Source organism: Haliotis rubra, unplaced genomic scaffold (genome assembly GCF_003918875.1).
Source record: "Haliotis rubra isolate DU_JTF1 unplaced genomic scaffold, ASM391887v1 Scf822, whole genome shotgun sequence".
NCBI lineage: Eukaryota > Metazoa > Mollusca > Gastropoda > Lepetellida > Haliotidae > Haliotis > Haliotis rubra.
In genome coordinates, this window is record NW_025767549.1 from 368,486 (window position 1) to 389,540 (window position 21,055).

A 21,055-nucleotide genomic window follows, 5' to 3' on the forward strand; every position below is an offset into this window, starting at 1 on the left:
CGAGTAGACATAGACGAGTCATGTGCAAGCTAAGACGATATGGCAGAACGCTATATTTTGTGTGGAAATGCTCATAACATACTCCAAGTAACGTGGCTCAAAAATGAGTTAATCATTCAAATCCTGAAACATTTGCTAGAACACTTTCACTCGATTCCGTTATAACAGCAAGGAGATATCTCTCAACGATGCATCTCACAAACCCCTCCTGGTGCGAATCAGATTACCAACTGTCTAGCTACTGAAGTCGATTCACGACACCAAGAACAATAGTGGTAATGACGCTACTCCGGGATAATCAGCCTGCGTCGGCATAATCCAAAATGTGTGACTCCTGTGTGCAGATGTCGGATTATGCCCACCAGAGGGTCAGTCGATCATACCGTAATCTGTGTCGACTTAATCCTGGGATATGAGTATATATACAAGGTCTAAACTTTGGTGTATCAGACACTCCCACTGTGTACTGGACAGAAGCAGAAACGATGAAAGTGGTGTTGTTTGTGTGTATCTTGACGGTGGTGTCTGCCGGGGAGGCGGACACGGAGGTAAGCTGGTTCTTCTCTTCTTCTTCATCTTCACTGTTGTGTTTCCTTCTTCTTCTCCTTCTTGATCTTCTGTTCGTTCTTTTTCTCTCATCATCGTTATCATAATCATGATGCGATTCTTGAACGTGTGTAGAAATCCGTATGTATTTATCATGGTATAGATTTGTGGTTCTGAAGTTGCCTTTTCTCGTCACGTTCAACGTTAAAGGTGGATATCTTGCTTTTTTAAAAACACCACTTCTGTTTTATCCAAGGTTAATCGTTAAACATCTGTTATCTGTTTCCTTTTAGGTTAACAACATTGATTCCTTCATTGAGCAGCGTAAGTAAACTTTTATTAACTCTTGAAAGCAACTGTAACATGTTGTTTTAAAACTAGTTTAGCTCCGTACTTAGGTATATCTCAAGCAGCAAGCATTATGTTAAATATTTCATTTATAGATATGTCAACATTTTGCTAAATATCATACTGACTGCTTCGATATACATATGAATATTTTACATTCTGTAATATATTTCTTCCCAAATATAGCATGTATTTATGTACATATGTCATGCCTGTATCAGCTGATTGAGTATATAACTTACCTTCCTTCAGTCAGGGCAGTACAATCAGATCTGGCTGGAATCAACCATAAGACCCACACAACCATGGATCATGAGAGGCGAACTTCGCCATCGACTTCGGGTGACCGACAAAGAAACGTTAATGGCCAATCGTCAGATAGGGAAAATAGACTAATGGACATCATGCGAAGAATTCTGCATGGTAAGAAGATTCGTTGTTCTGCATTAAGACGTTTCAAAACTGTTTCATTATTAACAATCTGACCACTTGGTTAATTGACATATCAAACTGGTCATACTCTACTTATTGTCAGGAACATCTTAAACGTCTCTGCCAATATTAAAGCAGCCCTTACGTGTATGCAATGAATTAAAATGTCCTCTAAAACTCTTTTGAAGCAATATAACATCATATTAATTTCAGACTAGTAATCAGTTCAGTTATGTTAAGACAGCGGGTCGTTAGTTAATGCCTTTATCTTGACGTAGGTGATGATGAAGACAACAATTATGTTGTTTGTACACTGGCTGACGCCGCCGAGACGTCTCAGATCTCCTTGGAAGACATCAGCAAGTCCAAGTATCAAGAGGGACACAACATCAGGTCAGTTACGCATCTCACGGTACGATAGTTGTATTTCAAGACACCTTCTCTTGAAGGTGAGTGTTTAATAGTTGATACCAGTTACTATTAGTTTTGACAATGCCAACTACTTTTATAGACGGCGCTCCACCGACTGCCAACCAGAAGCCCGCTACCGGACAATGGACGGAAGATGCAACAATGCTCGATGGCCAACCTGGGGATCAACCAATCAACCATTCAGGAGATTTATTGATCCTGCTTATGATGATGGTAATGCATCAGTAGTTTTTAATATCATATATTTCAGGTATAAGAACTTAAAGTTGATAATTTCATGCTGATAAGCAAGCTCATTCTTGACTTTGAATGGCATTTAGAAGTGATAAGGGTGAGAGTTTTTGAAGAATGTCCACTTTTTTATTTTGATGAACACAACGTGCATAATGAAGGAAGGAAGGAAAACTCTCTCCCTCAAAGTAATTCATGATCATACCTGACTATTTGACACTGCATACCTGCAGGTTTTCTGTTGTGTTAACTTTTTCTGGCAATGATTGGACTTTTTCATGTGGACATTCAGCCATTCCGTTATTAGTATTATAACTGACTACACGTTTTGCAGGCAAGTTTGTTCCTCGACTGAGGGGCGTTGATGGTCATCCCCTCCCCAGTCCACGTGCTGTCAGTGTGGCCGTACATCCGGGTACTGACCGTCCTTCTGACGACAACACAGTGATGGTGATGCAGTGGGGACAGTTCCTGGACCACGACCTCACCGGAACTCCCCTCCACGCAGGTAGGTGCTGGGTGTCTAATATCCTGTATCCAAATATAGATAGCAAAGAATCTTTGTTGGCAATATAGATCAGTCAAGATAATATTTAATGGAAGGTGGTTTACCATGGCTTGATGTTGTCCAGAAGGAGACCTGAGATGTTGAAATCAGATCTATTTCCTATTGGTAAACCAAATTTCCATCGCGTTCATCATTACGATTTTCACTTTAATCTTTGTATTTGTTTTACTGGTTTATATATTCTTTCAAGGTGATGTTCAAACTAAATGCTGCGATGGTCACTCACCTGGTCAGATGCATTCTGATGTACGAACTGGGTAAGCATTTAACATTCCGTATTTTCAATACTTTATTCATGTTTACTTGCTTTTTATATAAAGAGAAATACCTCGTCGTTAAAGTTGAAATATCCAGGAAACAGGAAACTTTTTTTTCCAATTCTTTATGGTTCTGTTTGGGTAAACAGAAATAAAATTATAATGAACTGTACAATTCTAATTATATAAAAAGGGATCTGAAAATTATCCTAACATTTGTTTGATTGGAACAGGAAAATTTCAGTCCTTCCACTCTTCCATGTTCCAGGGGTCCTTGTTTTCCTATCACCATGCCATCCCAGGAACATCATTTCCAAAAGAACTGCATGGAGTTCAAAAGATCAGCTCCAGCAACCGGAACGAGTGAGTATATATAGACTAGGCTGTGGATATTACCTTAGCTTAATATTGGACGGTACTACCATCTCTAATCTCTCAAATACACGGGGTCAGGTAAACCGAATATGACACTGCATGATAACACCTATGTTTCATTTTCATGTCACTTCCAGATACTCGAGAGCAACTGAACCTATTGACGGCGTTCGTGGACGCCTCGAACGTCTACGGCCTTAGTGAGGATCAGATCAGTCATCTCAGGAACGGACGTAAGTCAGACATCATTTTGAAAAATATACTCATTAATGAAATACCAAATAAACAGAAGAATGATAAATTTTGACAAAAGACCCTCGAATATCATTGGTACATACAAATAAATGTTCTCATTCAACCTTTCAGCCTACATGAGAACCAAGGGAGATAACCTGTTGCCAGAATCAAACCATGGCGGCTGTCAAACAGACAATAGCAACGAATGGTGTTTTGAAGCGGGTGAGTACAAAGGATTAACTCAATTCATTGTAACATTCTCAGAGTCTGTTCATAATATTTATTCTTAAGTGAATGACAACAATTACCATCTCCAGTTTTGAATAATGTAGATTATTGGTTTCATAACATCATGAAAACCTGTAACATCATCTTCAGGTGACGACCGTGTGAACGTGTTCCCGGGTCTGTCTGTGCTACACACCGTGTTCGTTAGGGAACACAACCGTCTGGTCAAAGAACTTGCTGGTGTCATGCCATCGACCACCCCAGATGGTGTCCTGTTTGAAGAGGCCAGAAAGATCGTGTCAGCCATCATGCAACAAATCACCTACCGCGAGTGGCTACCCATTATTGTAGGGCCCTTCGCCATGAGGAAGTACAGACTGACCCCTGGCTATAGCTTCAGGTACAACTTCACCAAGAATCCCACCATCTACAACGTCTTTGCCTCGGCCGCCTTCAGATACGGCCACTCCACAATTCCACGTTTCGTGACCCTGGGAGATCGACGTGTACCCATAGAACAACTATTCAACAGACCTTCTGAGGTCATCAGAGATCTGGACACCGTTCTCAAGGCTCTCCTGAATGACAGACGTCAAGAGGTTAACCGCTTCATCAACAGTGGATTAACTGAACACTTGTTTGAGACGTCTGGCGATATGGGCTTTGACATCGTGTCCTTGAATATTCAGAGAGGTCGTGACCATGGCCTGCCATCATACAACAGCTTCCGCAAGGCATGTCGCCTACCGGAAGTCACGTCATTTGCAGACAGTGTATTTGGTAAAGCAGGAGCTGCTTTAAAAAGTGTATACAGGTATGTGTTTATCCAGTGACTGTTGTATGTTGTCTGAATTATCGTAACACATCTATGAAATACATTTACTTTAACCATTCCCTGTCATTTCTCACGACTAACTTGAGCCTGTTCTTGCTTCAGATCCCTGGATGACATTGATGTCTTCACCGGTGCAGTAGCTGAAGAACACGTGTCTGACGGAGCAGTGGGCCCTCTACTGGCTTGTCTCATTGGTCAACAGTTTAATGATCTCAAATATGGCGACTCATTCTGGTTCGAAACATCACATCCAAAAAAAGGCTTTACACCAGGTACAATCTTGCACGTATTCAGCGAGTATGTCTTGTAAAATGCATGTGTAAAGATATGTGTAGATTATAATATTTGATATACATTTAAGATGAATGCACTATACTGTTATTTACATTTTGTTGGTGTGATTTCGTAATCTAGACATCATTTAGTAGGTATGGTTCGCTGACAATAGTGTGGAAAGTGATACTATCTGTTTCTCTGCATATGTAGAAACATTTATCAACTGCATCTTATATTTCAGGTCAACTGTCTGAAATCCGACGAATGAGCTTTGCCAAAATTCTTTGTCGGAATTCAGGGCTCACGTCCATCCAAAGGGATCCTTTTACAGTGTACTCAGAAGAAAGGTAGGCATTAATTATCTTAGTCAGAATGCACCGTAGCATGCATGAGTGAGTGAGTTTGGTTTTACGCCGTACTCAGCAAGATTCCGGTTATAATAGGACGGCGGTCTGTAAATAATCGAGTCTGGACCAGACAATCCAATGATCAACAGTTTGAACATCTATCTACGCAACTGGGATACCATGACATGTGTCAAGCAAGTCAGCGAGCATCCGATCCCGTTAGTCGCCTCTTACGACAAGCATCTTGGTATTTGAGATCCATTCTATACAGTTGATGCACATTGAATATATACTACCCATCAAAAGTTTAGACTCACTTAGAGCACTCACTATATGTTCTGTATATATACATGTATATGGTTAAATCGAAGATTGATTGTTCCACTAACTTGGGGAACCAACTGCAAACCTTATGCAGATGAATTGCACAAGGATCATGCATCAAATTTCTGAAACGCAGGTGCAAATATCGTTCATCTGAACAGCTGTGTTTGGTGTAAAGTTTTGTTCAGAATTCGCCAATTTTCACTGAGTTTCATTATTTATTGAACTCATGATCATAATCTTTCAACGTTACTAATTTGTTTTACAATGCATCAGTTCATGTGTAAACGGAACCTATAAACAGTATGGAATATTTTGCAAAATCTAGTTGAGAACAGTTGACTGAAGTAAGTGGCTACACTTACACTAGTGAGTCTAATCTTTATGATAGGTAGTATACATAGCTTCTTTCAGTTATTTAGCATAAAACAATATCATACGATGTTTGCTGAGGGCAATAAATATATTATAATGTGGTGATACAATTCTGTATGTTTTAGCAATCCATTGGTACCCTGCAACGACCTTCCCACAATCGATTTAACCAAATGGCGGAGGTGAGAAGATGTTTGACCTGCCCTCACGTTGAAGAAAACGTTTTCCTTAGTGTGAGTTGTACCGACATGTACACCCACGTTAATGGTTTTGGTTTGTAAGATGCATTAATAACCTAAGGCCTTGCATAATAATATGAAATACATTGTTGCTGTTGTGCCCATATCAACTATCGTATGTGTGATTGTGTGGACAATTCGTATATCATCTTAAATAGAAATAATGTTGATTCATACTTGTGTTCAATAATGTATTAAATTCTATCGTTTTGCTTCATTTTACATATTTTATTAGCAATGAACTCATTATCGCTTGTATTTTTGCTTTCATAGTCTCTACTACTAAGTTCAATGGCGTCTTCATACGTTTCACATATGTTTGGTACCATAACATAGTTTCCAGGGTCTGACTCAGGTAGAACAAAACCCGAAGAGTTCGAACTTAACATTATCTTATTGTGAGTTGTTCCCACATGTACACGCCCACTGCTAGCTGGTTTGTAAGATGCATTAATCAATGAATAAGTGAAGTTTCAACATATTTGAATTGTCCTCTTACTATAAATGTAATTCCAAGTACATTTCGGTATCACCTTCTACAAATAATACTGAAAATAATAACCGGCATCTCGGATAAAATTATAATTGGGATGAATATTTACAGCTTAAGAAACCGGAATGCGTTGGTAACCAGTTAAATGAACCATTAATGACGCCGTCAGAATGTTTCATCATAGTGTACAACTAGCCATCGTATGGCGTTCAATGTCTCTAATAACTACATATTGACAGTATTAATATCCATAACATTGTATAAGTCTTCGATGGTATAATCATATTCTGTTTGTAAAACCCATTTCTGGTGTTCCCCGCCGTCATATTGCTGGAATATTGCCAAAAGCGGCGTAAAACCATACTCACTCACTCACTCACTCACTATTTGAAAAACTTTACATTATGTAAGGGGCTATTATACCTAAGGCCTTTATCCTTATATAATAATTGTTGCTGCCGTTCCATATCAGTTATGGCTAAGTGTAATCGTATGTACAGTTCATATATCATGTTGAATAGGAACAATGTCAAGACATTCTTGTATTCAATAATGTATTAAATTCTATCATGTTGGTTGATTTTACATATTTTACTTGTAATAAACACATTATTGCTTGCATTTTTGTTTTCTTCAATTATTTAAATTCATCTACCATATGGTAGGTAACAAATACAATAGCAAGGCAGCAGTATACATTTCATTCAGTGAAACAATACCAAATACTTATTGGACCTGTTTTGACTCTGTTGACAGTGTTAATTTATCACGTCAATGACCAGTGCCCACTTTACTGTCACGCTATATAAACCATATAAAGGTGTTGATTAATGTTATGGTGAGTCCTGTTGGCTTGGATATATTCCATTTTGCATATATTGCTTCGATAAAGACACCCAAAGTCAAGTAAAAACTCGCATTTGTTATGAAATTCACGAGGGATACGGTTCAGTTCACCGACCTCTTTTTCTCGTAACAGCCTTGGTGTACGCAGTTGTAACAGTCCCAATGTATACAGTCCACATCGTCAGACAGAGTGGTGCTTACTTTCGCATTATCACAGATTGTCTCCCATACACGCATGTGTTGTACCTAACCCCAGAGACGTTTCATACGTGCATATAAGGAAGAGAGCTTTATAGATGAATAAATGAAAAATTCTTTATTATGACGACCACACGCCTTCAGAGTGTATACTTAATCCTTCATCAGGTAATTCAAGGAGACTATTTAACGATATGTACATGTAAGAACAACAAAAGTAATAAGACAACAAAGGCGGAGGCTTCACTAGGGCGCAAACAGTTAACTGGCGTTGATTGGTGATTGGCAAAGGACAAATGGAAGCCAACGCTTAACAGTTAATTAGCGCTGAATGGAATCCTATACTTAGCAGATAATTAGCGCTGATAGGTGATGGCAACGGATAGCTGGAAGCCGGGTCTTCAATAATTGGCAATGAGAAAAGGGTAAACAGGAGGCAGCGGGTAATATGACTGATAGATAAGAACAATAGCAATGGGCAAATGGAATCAAAAACCAATAATTAACACAGACAATAATCAAAGCAATACGTCCCAAGCGCTGGCGGAGTTCAAATCTACTTTGTTAACAGAGGACAGATGTTCTTTGAGTCTGGTGTTATGGGGTCTGTGGGTTTCTCCATTGTATTGGTGGACAGGGTTGCAGGGGATCTGGTATAAACATTCCCTGGTCTTAGGGCTAGCGCTGCGGGGGCTTCCGTCATTGATTCGTAGACAGGTCTTGATGGTGTTGCCGCTAGAAAAAGTGACATCCATATTGGCTTTGTTCCTGATGAGACGTGAAATCTGTTGAGTGACAGTACCTTGGTAGGGTATGGTGATTCTGAAGGGTGGCGGGGCAGTTCTGGGTCCAGGATCGGAGTTCTCGGGGGTGTTGCGGATGGTTTGGGTCTATGATCGGAGTTCTTGGGGGTCTTGCAGATGGTTTGGGAGACTAGGTGGACAGGATAACTGTTGGAAATGAAGGGTTTTCTTGATATGGTCCAGTTCACTTCTGAGAACACCTGGATGGCATATGAATCCATGCATATGGTTCACATTGCCCCAGAAATTGCCCCGTACATAACTTCTTGCAAATAGTTCCAATTTTCCAGGTCAATGCTTCCTGGACGTACATAGGGGGAATTTATGCATTGACACAGGGTGCCTACATGCATGTAGTTAACATAACTACAGACAATGCTTCCTTTATGTATACAAACATACATGTCGAAATGATATTTGCCTTCATTTTTGAGCTCCTAACGTTTGTAAACAAATTCCCTATGCATAAAGGAATGCAGTTTTTCCTTAAGTTTGTCTCGTGGGATTGTTCAGTTCAGTTCTGTTCATTTATTCACCAAGACCACTCACAGTGGTACATAGTACAGTTATAGTGATACAGTAATATAGTATACAGTAATGCAGTATAGAATTTTACAATTATGTAATAATGGTACGAGGCAATATCATTGAAATGTTGAAAGTTTTACATACATACATGTAATATATTTGCTTAGCTTATCTACAATTGTGTAATACCTTTCCATAAAGAGACTATGCAGTTTAAAGTAATGAGGTCTTGTACAACAATACTTTGGTAATAACTTGTTTCTATATCTGCTAATAAAGAATTACACTCAAATATACTAGGCACATAAGGAAACTGTGCATACAAAAATTTAAAATCTAAATTTATCAAACCTGTGTCGACACATAAGGATTCAAACTCAGATATTAGTGACATGTATCCAACATGCATGCACGTGCCACGTTCCGTGACGTCACTGGGTTCGTCCTTGAGACGTGCAATACGTTGTTGCACGTGCATTCCGGGAAAGGAGAAACAGAGCAAATGAATGCCACACAATACTGTCACTTTGGAAAGCTCAACCCCTGCCCTTGCGATCGTTCAAAAAATTAAACGGCTATTGAAACGCATAGCGGGCGGTGGGGTAGCCTAGTGGTTAAAGCGTTGGCTCGTCACGCCGAAGACCCGGGTTCGATTCCCCACATGGGCACAATGTGTGAAGCCCATTTCTGGTGTCCCCCGCCGTGATATTGCTGGAATATTGCTAAAAGCGGCGTAAAACTAAACTCAGTCAGTCAGTCAGTCAGAAACGCATAGCATGCCAAGGCTCACGTCTGCACAACGTCATGATGCCATTGGGATGGTCCGTGGGGGAATGTCTCAACGACAAGTGGCTGCACATTTCCACTGCCACCGGAACACCATTTCTGCACTGGTGAGACGCTACCAGAACACAAATGACGTCATCCATCGGTCACGTTCTGGACGTCCACGCGTAACAACGCCAAGTCAGGACAGATGGATAAGGGTGACCCATCTGCGCCACAGGTTTCAGACTGCAGTGATGACTGCCCGAACCATCCCAGGACTTCGCCGTATCCACCCCAACACAGTTCGACAACGTTTACGTCAACACGGGATCAGACCACGACGTCCCGCCATACGCCTATCCTGACACAACGTCATCGACAAGCTCGCCGAATGTGGTGCCGAAATCATGTCCGCAGACCCTTGTTTTGGTGGAGAAATGTTGTTTTTACAGATGAGTCCAGGTTGAACATTCCCCACAGTGATGGACGTCAACGTGGGAGAACGTTATGCACAGGCCTGTGTCTTGGAGAGGAATCGCTTTGGTGGTGGTTCCGTGATGATTTGGGCTGGAATAACAGCACGCCAAAGAACTCCTTTAGTGATTGTTTAGGGCAACTTAACTGGTGTGGGCTACAGGGATCAGATTCTTCGACCTGTGGCAATTCCTTTTCTGCAACGTCATGGCCCTGGGTTAACATTCCAACAGGACAATACCCGCCCTCATACGGCAAGGGTTGCTATGGATTTCTTGCAACACCACAACGTTGACTTACTGACTTGGCCTGCAAATTCACCGGATCTCTCCCCGATAGAGCATGTTTTGGACGAGACGGATCGACGTCTACGCCGTCTTCCTCATCCGCCAGATAACGTCCTTGACCTTGCAACAGAACTTGAGAAAATCTGGCGTGACATCCCGAAAGCCTTCCTTGCACGTTGGATAGGCTCTATGCGTCGTCGATGCACTGCTGTTCTCAATGCCGATGGTGGACATACCCGTTATTGAGCTTGTGACATGGTCGTTTGACCCCTGTCCCGCTTGTGGACTCGTGACGTCATTGTGATAGACTTTTCAATTGAAATTCTCCCGACTTATTATGGTTTTATGATCCCTCCATTGAAGTTTATATGTACCTTTGACATTTTTATCGTACTTATCGACTGGGATAATATTTTGACAATGCACACTTTCTTTATGTGGCTAGTATATATAGTGGTACTCATCACCCACTTCACCGGAGTTACTCATCAAACACTTTCGGTATTTAAAAGGGACATGATATCAGCGTCCTACTTCAACAGGGAGCCTAGTGTTACCACTTCTAAACTTCAAAAGCGGTTATGAAACTCTAAATGGTAATAAAATGTAGTCTTCAGCACCTAAAAAACGGTTATATACAATCATATGTTTTACCTTTAAACGATAAAGATTTTTCGTATTGCTATTGTGTTATAAACTGATCTGTTAGATTTTGTTCAACTTTACAGATTAGCCAATTTCTATTAATACAATTCTGATTATACCAGATATATGATAATCCACACTCATCTAAAATAGATTTAACATAATGTAGCCAAGCTGGTTGGTATTCCGTACAACTGTCAACTGCTAATAAATTAGTGTACACTTTACGTGTAAGTCTATTTTGGTTTTCATTATCTAAAATTTTACACCAATGGGATAATACTCCTTTTTGGACATTAATACTTAAAGGCAGGCGTCCAGTCTCGCCGTATAACATATAAGCCGGGGTACTTTTACGTAGATAAAACACCTTCTTAATAAACAATCTATGAACTAATCTTTTCAAACCTACAAGGGCCCCATATCTCACAAGCATATGATAATATTGGTACAACCATATGGTCGAATGCTTTAAAAAGTGTAAATTTCTTGCTTTACCAAAACATTGCTTTCAGGCCTTGTTCTCTTAGAGAATTAATGGCAGTATTTTATTTCCGATTCTTATGAAAATTTATTCCATGGTAAATACATGTGTCAGACGTGTTCAAAAGTACGTCCTGTACAAAGTCACCATGTCACATAATCTCAGTTCTAAATAAGCACGTAAACGTGTGTTTGAGTGAGTGAATTGGGTTTTACGCCTCTTTTAGCAATATTCCAGCAATATCACGGCGGGGGATACCAGGAATGGGCTTCACACATTGTACCCATGTGGGGAATCGAACCCGGGCCGTCGGCGTGACGAGCGAACGCTTTAACCACTAGGCTACCCCACCGCCACACTTGTGTTTGAACCAACATACATTGGTATAAGTAGCTTGTGTTACTTCTTGTGATCAAATGAAACATGGTTACAGACTGTACCTTTGAATGAAAAAATAACTATAATTGATATCATTAATCCGCATACGACTGTGAAGAATCATTTCCCGGTAATCAGTAAAAACGATATATGGTCGTTATGCATCGGTGTTCCAGCCATGCTTGTTGCTGAAGCAGAATATGCCTTAATCCTCTGTCACTGAGGATAATCCGAGATAGGTTTACACACTGTTTTGATAACAAACGTTAATCAAAAGTCAGGGATTATTTTATCGAATGGTGGTACTTTGGGCGTGTTTTCATCAATTGTAACCGCTCTAAAGTGTCGTATTAAAAATCAGTAATGTGACAACTGGAAATCCGCTTTTCATCAGGAGTTGTTCTTGGTGTGTACTGAAGGCGGGTGCTTGGAGACAAATATATTAAAGTTGTTACCACGTTTTATGTCGTAAGGATATTCCAGTCAAAGCAATAAGTGAAATAATTCCCATAAACTATGGTTCTATCATAGATGGTATAACGAAAAAGCCAATCAAACATTTTATAGATAATAGGACCTTACGTTTTCCAGTTACCACTACCACTACCATTTAAACGGACCCCCTTAAAATCCCCACTGGGATGTCGCTTGGTAAAAGTGTGGTGTTCAACTGAAGATGTACCCACAGAGCACTCATTTCCCAATTTTACATCAGTAATCTCACAGTTATTGTCTAGAGAAAGCCATATATCCTCAATGTAGCAAGACCACAGAAGGCAGAAGTAATATTCAAGTCGACATAAATTACTGATGTGCAAGCTAAGATGATATGATAGAACGACATATTCCGGGTAACGTGGCTCAAAAAATGAGTTTATCATTCAGTTACTGAAACATTTGTTGGAACACTTTCACTCGATTCCGTTACAGCCACATAACTAGGACATATCTCTCAACGATGCATCTCACAAACACCTCCTGATGCGGATCAGATTACCAACTGTCTAGCTACTGAAGTCGATTCACGACACCAAGAACAATGGTGGTAATGACGTAGCTCCGGGATAATCAGCCAGCGTCGGCATAATCCAAGATGTGTGACTCCCCCTGTGTAGAGATGTCGGATTATGCCTACCAGGGGTCAGTCGATCATACGGTAATCTGTGTCGACTTAATCCAGGAATATGAGTATATATACAAGGCCCATATTATGGTGCATCAGACGTTCCCACTGTGTACTGGTAGAAGCAGAAACGATGAAAGTGCTGTTGTTTGTGTGCATCTTGACGGTGGTGTCTGCTGGGGAGGCGGACACGGAGGTAAGCTGGATCTTCCCTTCTTCTTCATCTTCACTGTTGTGTTTCCTTCTTCTTCTCCTTCTTGGTCTTCTTTTCGTTCTTGTTCTTTCTTTGTCATCATCGTTATCATAATCATGATGCGGTCCTTGAATGTGTGTAGAAATCAGTATGTATTTATCATGGTATAGATTTGTGGTTCTGAAGTTGGCTTCTCTCGTCACGTTCAACGTTACAGGTGGATATCTTGCTTTTTTAAAAACACCACTTCTGTTTTATCCCAGGTTGATCGTTAAACCTATGTTACCTGTTTCCTTTTAGGTTAACAACATTGATTCCGTCATTGAGCAGCGTAAGTAAAGTTTTATTAACACTTGAAAGCAATAGTAACACGTACTATAAAACTATTTTAGCTCCCCGTACCTAGGTATATATGACGCAGCAAGCATTATGTTAAATATTTCATTTATAAATATGTCAACATTTCTGCTTAATATAATCCTGACTGCTTCAATATACATATGAATATTTTATATGTTGTAATATATTTCTTCCCAAATAGAACACGTGTTTATGTACAGATGTCATGCCTGTATCAGCTGATTGAGTAACTTACATTCCCTTCAGTCAGGGCGGTACAATCAGATCTGGCTGGAATCAACCATAAGACCCACACAACCATGGATCATGAGAGGCAAACTTCACCATCGACTTCGGGTGACCGACAAGAAAACGTTAATGGCCAATCGTCAGATAGAGAAAATAGACTAATGGACATCATGCGAAGAATTCTGCATGGTAAGAAGTCTCATTGTTCTACATTCTAAGATGCCTAGCGGTTAGAACAATCGAAAAAAAAATACATTATCAGACAATAAAGGTATAGTTTTTGATGACGTAACAATTGCATGACGTTATCCCGTCACTGCGCCATTCTAGTGTGCCCCCTCGTAATCGAACCATTTTACATTACGTCACAATGTAAGCGACGTCACGATGCATGTCAGTTGTCATCGCCTCGTACGGCCTCCTACAGTAAACTACACCGTTGCATCCAGTTTCTTGGTTTGCTGTTGCTTCACGCAGCTAACATCACTGGTGGAAACATTACGTTTATGTTTTACGACGGTTAAAATGTGTCATTTCGACTCACAAGTTTTCAGCGACACGGTTACGTTCGTAATGTTTACATTCCCACAATGCAATTGTGGAATGTCGCTTGACTACTCAACTTCCTCTGGATGTACTGATCTAAACTTACGCTGGTAGTAGAAATGCAACGTTCATATTGCCCCATATGGTTTACGTTAATGACAGATGTAATTAAAATAATTCAGAGAAGATATTTAATCCGAACGTAAACCGTCATCAAACTGTTATCATTTGTTTTTCTGGTAACGTTCGTCTTAACGTAGGGGGCAGACACATCAATAAAACAGCGCGCCAGTTAGCCCTGTGCGAGGATTCTTAATTTAGGTCACCGACACCGTCGTTTGTTTTCTACCTTAAATTAATCGTAATTATCTTTAGAAAGTATTAAATTTGGCATCTTAGAAAAGAAATACAGTTCGCCCTACCACCATGTATAGTGTAATAAAACACACTTTCGCCCTGAACTATTATAACGTTAAAGCACTCGGACGCAAGCGTTCTCGTGCTTTAACTATAATAGTTCAGGGCAAAAGTGTGTTTTATTACACTATACATGGTGGTAGAGCGAAGTGTATTTCTTAATTAAGACGTTCGAAAAGTGTGTCATTATTAACAATCTGACAACTTGGTTAACTGACAAATCAAACTGGTCATATTCTACTTATTGTCGGGAACTTCTTAATAGTCTCTGCCAATATTAAAGCAGCCCTTACGTGTATGCAACGAATTAAAATGAGCTCTAAAACTCTTTTGAAGCAATATGACTTATAAGGGACATTGTATTCCAAACTGTTTCAGAGGTTGGAACATTTCTGACATTACGCCTCTTGTAACATCATATTAATTTTAAATTTAAGACTAGTCATCAGTTCAGCGATGTTAAGACAGCGGGTCAGTGAGTTAATGCCTTTATCTTGACGTAGGTGATGATGAAGACAACAATTATGTTGTCTGTACACTGGCTGACGCTGCCGAGACGTCTCAGATCTCACTGGAAGACATCAGCAAGTCCAAGTACCAAGAGAAACACAACATCAGGTCAGTTACGCATCTCCCGGTACGATAGTTGTATTTCAAGTTATGGCTTCCGCTACTATAACTTTTAGATTTCAACTTCAGACAACTTCATTTGAAAGCTGAGTGTTTAATGCATTTGATACCAGTTATTATTAGCCTTGACAATGCGAACTACTTTTACAGACGGCGCTCCACCGACTGCCAACCAGGAGCCCGCTACCGGACAATGGACGGAAGATGCAACAATGCTCGATGGCCAACCTGGGGATCAACCAATCAACCATTCAGGAGATTTATTGATCCTGCTTATGATGATGGTAATGCATCGGTTGTCTTTAATAACATATATTTCATGTATAAGAACTTAAAGTTGATGATTTCATGTTAATAATCAAGGTGATTCTTGACTTTGAATGGCATTTAGAAGTGATACACATAGGGTAGAGAGTCTTTTAAGGATGTCCACTTCTTTATTATGAGGAACACAACGTGAATGATGAAGCAAGGAATGAAAATTTTCTCCCTCAAAGTAATTCATGATCATACCTGACTATTTGACCTTGCATACCTGCAGGTTTTCTGTTGTGTTAACCATTCCTGGCAATGATTGGACTTTTTCATGTGGACATTCAGTCATTCCGTTATTAGTATTATAACTGACTACACGTTTTGCAGGCATGTTTGTTCCTCGACTGAGCGGCGTTGATGGTAATCCTCTCCCCAGTCCACGTGCTGTCAGTGTGGCCGTACATCCGGGTACTGACCGTCCTTCTGACGACAACACAGTGATGGTGATGCAGTGGGGACAGTTCCTGGACCACGACCTCACCGGAACTCCTCTCCATGCAGGTGGGTGTCAGGTGTCTAATGATCCAATATCAAAAGATATATTGCGAAGAATCATTGTTGGTAATATGTATCAGTCAAGATTGTATTAAACTGGAGGTGGTTTGCCATGACTTGATGTTGTCCAGAAGGGGGACCTAAGAAATTGAAATCAAATCTATTTCCTTTTTGTAAAACGAATTTCCATCACTTTCATCATTACGATGTTCACCTTAATCTGAGTATTCATTTTTCTAATCCATATATTTTTTTCAAGGTGATGTTCAAACTAAATGCTGCGATGGTCACTCACCTGGTCAGCTTCATTCTGACCATCAACAGTTACTGATCATCAAAGTTGTAACATCCACATCACAAACAGACTATTTGAATTAATGATAATTAAAGCCATAAAACACTTTATTTAGCATTAACGTCAACTGTACTATTCTGAATATATCAAAAAGACATGTATAAAATAACATGTTAGCATTACCATAACATTGTTTAATTGGAACGACTGTCCCTTTTACTCTTCCATGTTCCAGGGGTCCTTGTTTCCCAATCACCATGCCATCCAATGAACCTCATTTCCGAAAGAACTGCATGGAGTTCAAAAGATCAGCTCCAGCACCTGGAACGAGTGAGTATATAAAGACTAAGATGTGGATATTACCTAGGCTGTGGATATTACCTTAGCCTAATATGGGACTGTACTACCATCACCAATCTCTCAAACACACGAGTTTAAGTAACAAAACACCGAAAACGACACTGCATTATAACACCCATGTTTCATTTTCACGTCACTTCCAGATACACGGGAACAGCTGAACCTACTGACGGCGTTCGTGGACGCCTCGAACGTGTACGGCCTTAGTGAGGATCAGATCAGTCATCTCAGGAACGGACGTAAGTCAGACAGTATTGTGAATCAGATGCTCTTCTATGAAAAACCAAGCAAACAATACAATTATCAATTTTGACAGAAGACCCTCGAAAATCATTGGTACATACAAATAAATGTCGTCATTCAACTTTTCAGCCTACATGAGAACCAAGGGAGATAACCTGTTGCCAGAATCAAACCATGGCAACTGTCAAACAGACAATAGCAACGAATGGTGTTTTGAAGCGGGTGAGTACAAAGGATTAACTCTAATCGTTGTAACATTCTGAGAGTCTGTTCATAATATTTTTTCTTAAGTGAATGACAACAATTACCATCTCCAGTTTTGAATAATGTAGATTATTGGTTTCATAACATCATGAAAATCTGTAACTTCATCTTCAGGTGACGACCGTGTGAACGTGTTCCCGGGTCTGTCCATGCTGCACACCGTGTTTGTTAGGGAACACAACCGTCTGGTCAAAGAACTTGCTGATGTCATGCCATCAACCACCCCAGATGTTCTGTTTGAAGAGGCCAGAAAGATCGTGTCAGCCATCATGCAACAGATTACCTACCGCGAGTGGCTGCCCATTATTGTAGGGCCCTTGGCCATGAGGAAGTACAGACTGACCCCTGGCTACAGCTTCAGGTACAACTTCACCCAGAATCCCACCATCTACAACGTCTTTGCCTCGGCCGCCTTCAGATACGGCCACTCCACCATTCCACGTTTCTTGACCTTGGGTGATCGACGTGTACCCATAGAACAACTATTCAACAGACCTTCTGAGGTCATCAGAGATTTGGACACCGTGCTCGAGGCTCTCCTGAAGGACAGACGTCAAGAGGTTAACCGTTTCATCAACAGTGGATTAACTGAACATTTGTTTGAGACGTCTGACAATAAGGGCTTTGACATCGTGTCCTTGAACATTCAGAGAGGTCGCGACCATGGTCTGCCATCATACAACAGCTTTCGCAAGGCATGTCGGCTACCGGAAGTGACCTCATTTGATGATAGTGTATTTGGTAAAGCGGGAGCTGCTTTAAGAAGTGTATACAGGTATGTGTTTATCCAGTGACTGTTATATGTGCTCTAAATTAATGTAACATATCTATGAAATACAGTTACTTAAACCATTCCCTATCCTTTCTCAAGGCCTATTTAAGTCTGTTCTTGCTTCAGATGCCCGGATGACATTGATGTCTTCACCGGTGCAGTAGCTGAAGAACACGTGTATGACGGAGCAGTGGGACCTCTACTGGCTTGTCTCATTGGTCAACAGTTTAATGATCTCAAATATGGCGACTCATTCTGGTTCGAAACATCACATCCAAAAAAAGGCTTTACACCAGGTACAATCCTGTCTGTTTTTCACTTATACAGCGTTTATGTCTTGGTAAATGCTTGTCAAAATATGGTAGATTATGATATTTGATAAACCTTTAAGATCAATGTGCTATACTGTTATTTGAATTTTGTTTGTATGATTTCGTTAATCTAGACATCGCTGACGATAGTGTTGAAAATGTGATACTATCTGTTTCTCTGTAGATGTAGAGAAATTTATCAACTGCATCTTATATTTCAGGTCAACTGTCTGAAATCCGAAGAATGAGCTTTGCCAAAATTCTTTGTCGGAATTCGGGACTCACGTCCATCCAAAGGGATCCTTTTACAGTGTTCTCAGAAGAAAGGTAAGAAAATGAGGACATCTATCTGTTCTCACCGTAGCATGAGTGAGTGAGTTTAGTTTTACGCCGCACTCAGCAATATTCCTGCTATATGGCGGCGGTCTGTAAATAATCGAGTCTGGACCAGACAATCCAGTGATCAACAGCAAGAGCATCGATCTACGCAATTGGGATACCATGACGTGTCAAGCAAGTCAGCGAGCATCCGATCCCGTTAGTCGCCTCTTACGACAAGCATGGGTTACTGAAAATCAATTGTAACCCAGATCTTCACGGGTACTGTAGCATGAGGATATATTTTCCTTATTTCATGCATTTGTTGGAACGACATACAGTCACTTGATGTGTGACCAATATATATTTCAGTAAAAGATAATAATTTGTGTACTCGGGACACATTCTGTGATGCACGTTGAACAGGCCTACCAAAGAAAGCTTTCCCACTGTGCAGAAAAACGCAGAAAAGCCCACATTAATCGTGGAAATAGTAACATAAACACATTACCTCGCTACTGAAACAGTAAAAAACTGCAACGAAAAACTATGAAACTGCAACATTTTCATGGTTTTCATAGTTATCAGCGAACTTTGACCTCTACTGCGCATGCGCATTACGATCCGGGCTTCTTTCCAATTTCCGAGCAACCGTGAATCGCCTCGCGTAAAAAAAGTATTAAATATGTCGAAATAATTGCTGTCAATTGTTTCATACGAATGGAAAGTAAACTAAACAAGTGTGCACACAAGTATCATGATGATATATGCCAAATTACACAACAGAAATACTTAAAAAGGAATGTAACTTTTGTCCAAGCTGGAAAATGTCAACATGCAGTCGAGAATTCCTCTTCCATGTGCGCATGCGCAAAATCGAAGTTGCGGGCTCCTCGTTTTATGATGCAGTGTTAGCGATTTAAAGTTGCCGTTTTCACTGTTTCAGTAGCGAGGTATGATGTTTATGTTGCTCTTTCCACGATTAATGTGGGCTTTTCTGCGTTTTTCTGCACAGTGGGAAAGTTTTCTTTGGTAGGCCTGTTGAATATGCATAGCTTCTTCAGTTATTGAGTATACAAATGTCTAACAATATCACATAATGTGTGTTTTAGCAATCCCATGGTACCCTGCAACGACCTTCCTACAATCGATTTAACCAAATGGCGGAGATGATTGACCCGCTCTCACGTCAAAATCCGAAGACTTCAACATAATATATAACCTTAGTGTGAGTTGTACCGACTTGTGCATCCAAGCTAATGGTTCTGGTTCGTAGATGCTCAATAACTGAAACCTTTGAATCTCCACCATACTAAACATGTAATTCAAAGTACATTTAGCAACCGCTTTCCAAAATTTTTGCTAAAATTATTAACTGAAAGCTCAGAAACAATTATGATTGTTTCTGATACTTACACTTCAAGATACCTGAATGAGTTGATAACCAATTAAATTCAGTGATGCCATTTAATCATTGTTTACAATAAGCCATTGCATGGCGTTGATGATTTCTTATATTAGTATTTACGGTATAAGTATTGATGACACATGTTAATTTCATCGAGAGTGTAATCATATTCTAGGTGGAAGACTTGCATTTGTTCTAGACCTTATACTTGGATTTTAAGGTGTATATAATATGTCAAGGCCTTATATGGTAATGTGTAATATATTGTTGCTGTCGTTCCCATATCAAGTATCGCTAAGTGAGATCCTGTCAACCATTCATATATCATGTTTAATAGAAATAGTGTTGATAAATACTTGTGTTCCATCATGCATTAAATTGTATTATGGTTATTTTTTTAATAAACACGTTGTCTGTTGCTTTACTGTTTCATAGTCTTTTCATTTGTTGATTTTGTTTACTTCATTTGCCTATTGGTAGGTTGAATGGCGCCTTGATACGTTTCACATATGTTTGGCACCATAGCACAGTTTCATGGATCTGACTCGGGTGGAACAAAACCCGAAGACTTCGACCATGATATTTCCTTATTGTGAGTTGTTCCGACATGTACACCCACACTGATGGTTCTGGTTCTTAAGATGCATTATTACCTTCTACAAATAATGCTGATATAGTAACCGGCATCTCGGATAAAATTATATATAATTCGTATAATCATAATTATAACAGCTTAAGAAACCGGGATGAGTTTAACCAGATGAATATAATCATTAATGATGCCATCAGAATGTTTCATCATAGTGTACAGCTAGCCATCGTA

At 40.0% G+C, this 21,055-nt stretch overlaps 1 protein-coding gene across 1 annotated transcript; it reads left to right on the top strand.

Moving 5' to 3' along the window:
- The first annotated feature begins 485 nt into the window (after nt 1–485).
- On the top strand, nt 486–18,837 carry LOC124262129. Its single transcript, XM_046696586.1, has 20 exons — nt 486–548; nt 840–870; nt 1,605–1,719; nt 1,838–1,971; nt 2,324–2,497; nt 3,327–3,422; nt 3,556–3,648; nt 3,805–4,468; nt 4,592–4,761; nt 5,007–5,112; nt 13,177–13,273; nt 13,571–13,601; nt 15,325–15,439; nt 15,602–15,735; nt 16,094–16,267; nt 17,060–17,155; nt 17,289–17,381; nt 17,538–18,198; nt 18,322–18,491; nt 18,728–18,837. The coding sequence occupies exons 1-20, from the start codon at nt 486–488 to the stop codon at nt 18,835–18,837; spliced, it is 3,327 nt and encodes a 1,108-aa protein (XP_046552542.1).
- The last annotated feature ends 2,218 nt before the right edge of the window (nt 18,838–21,055 follow it).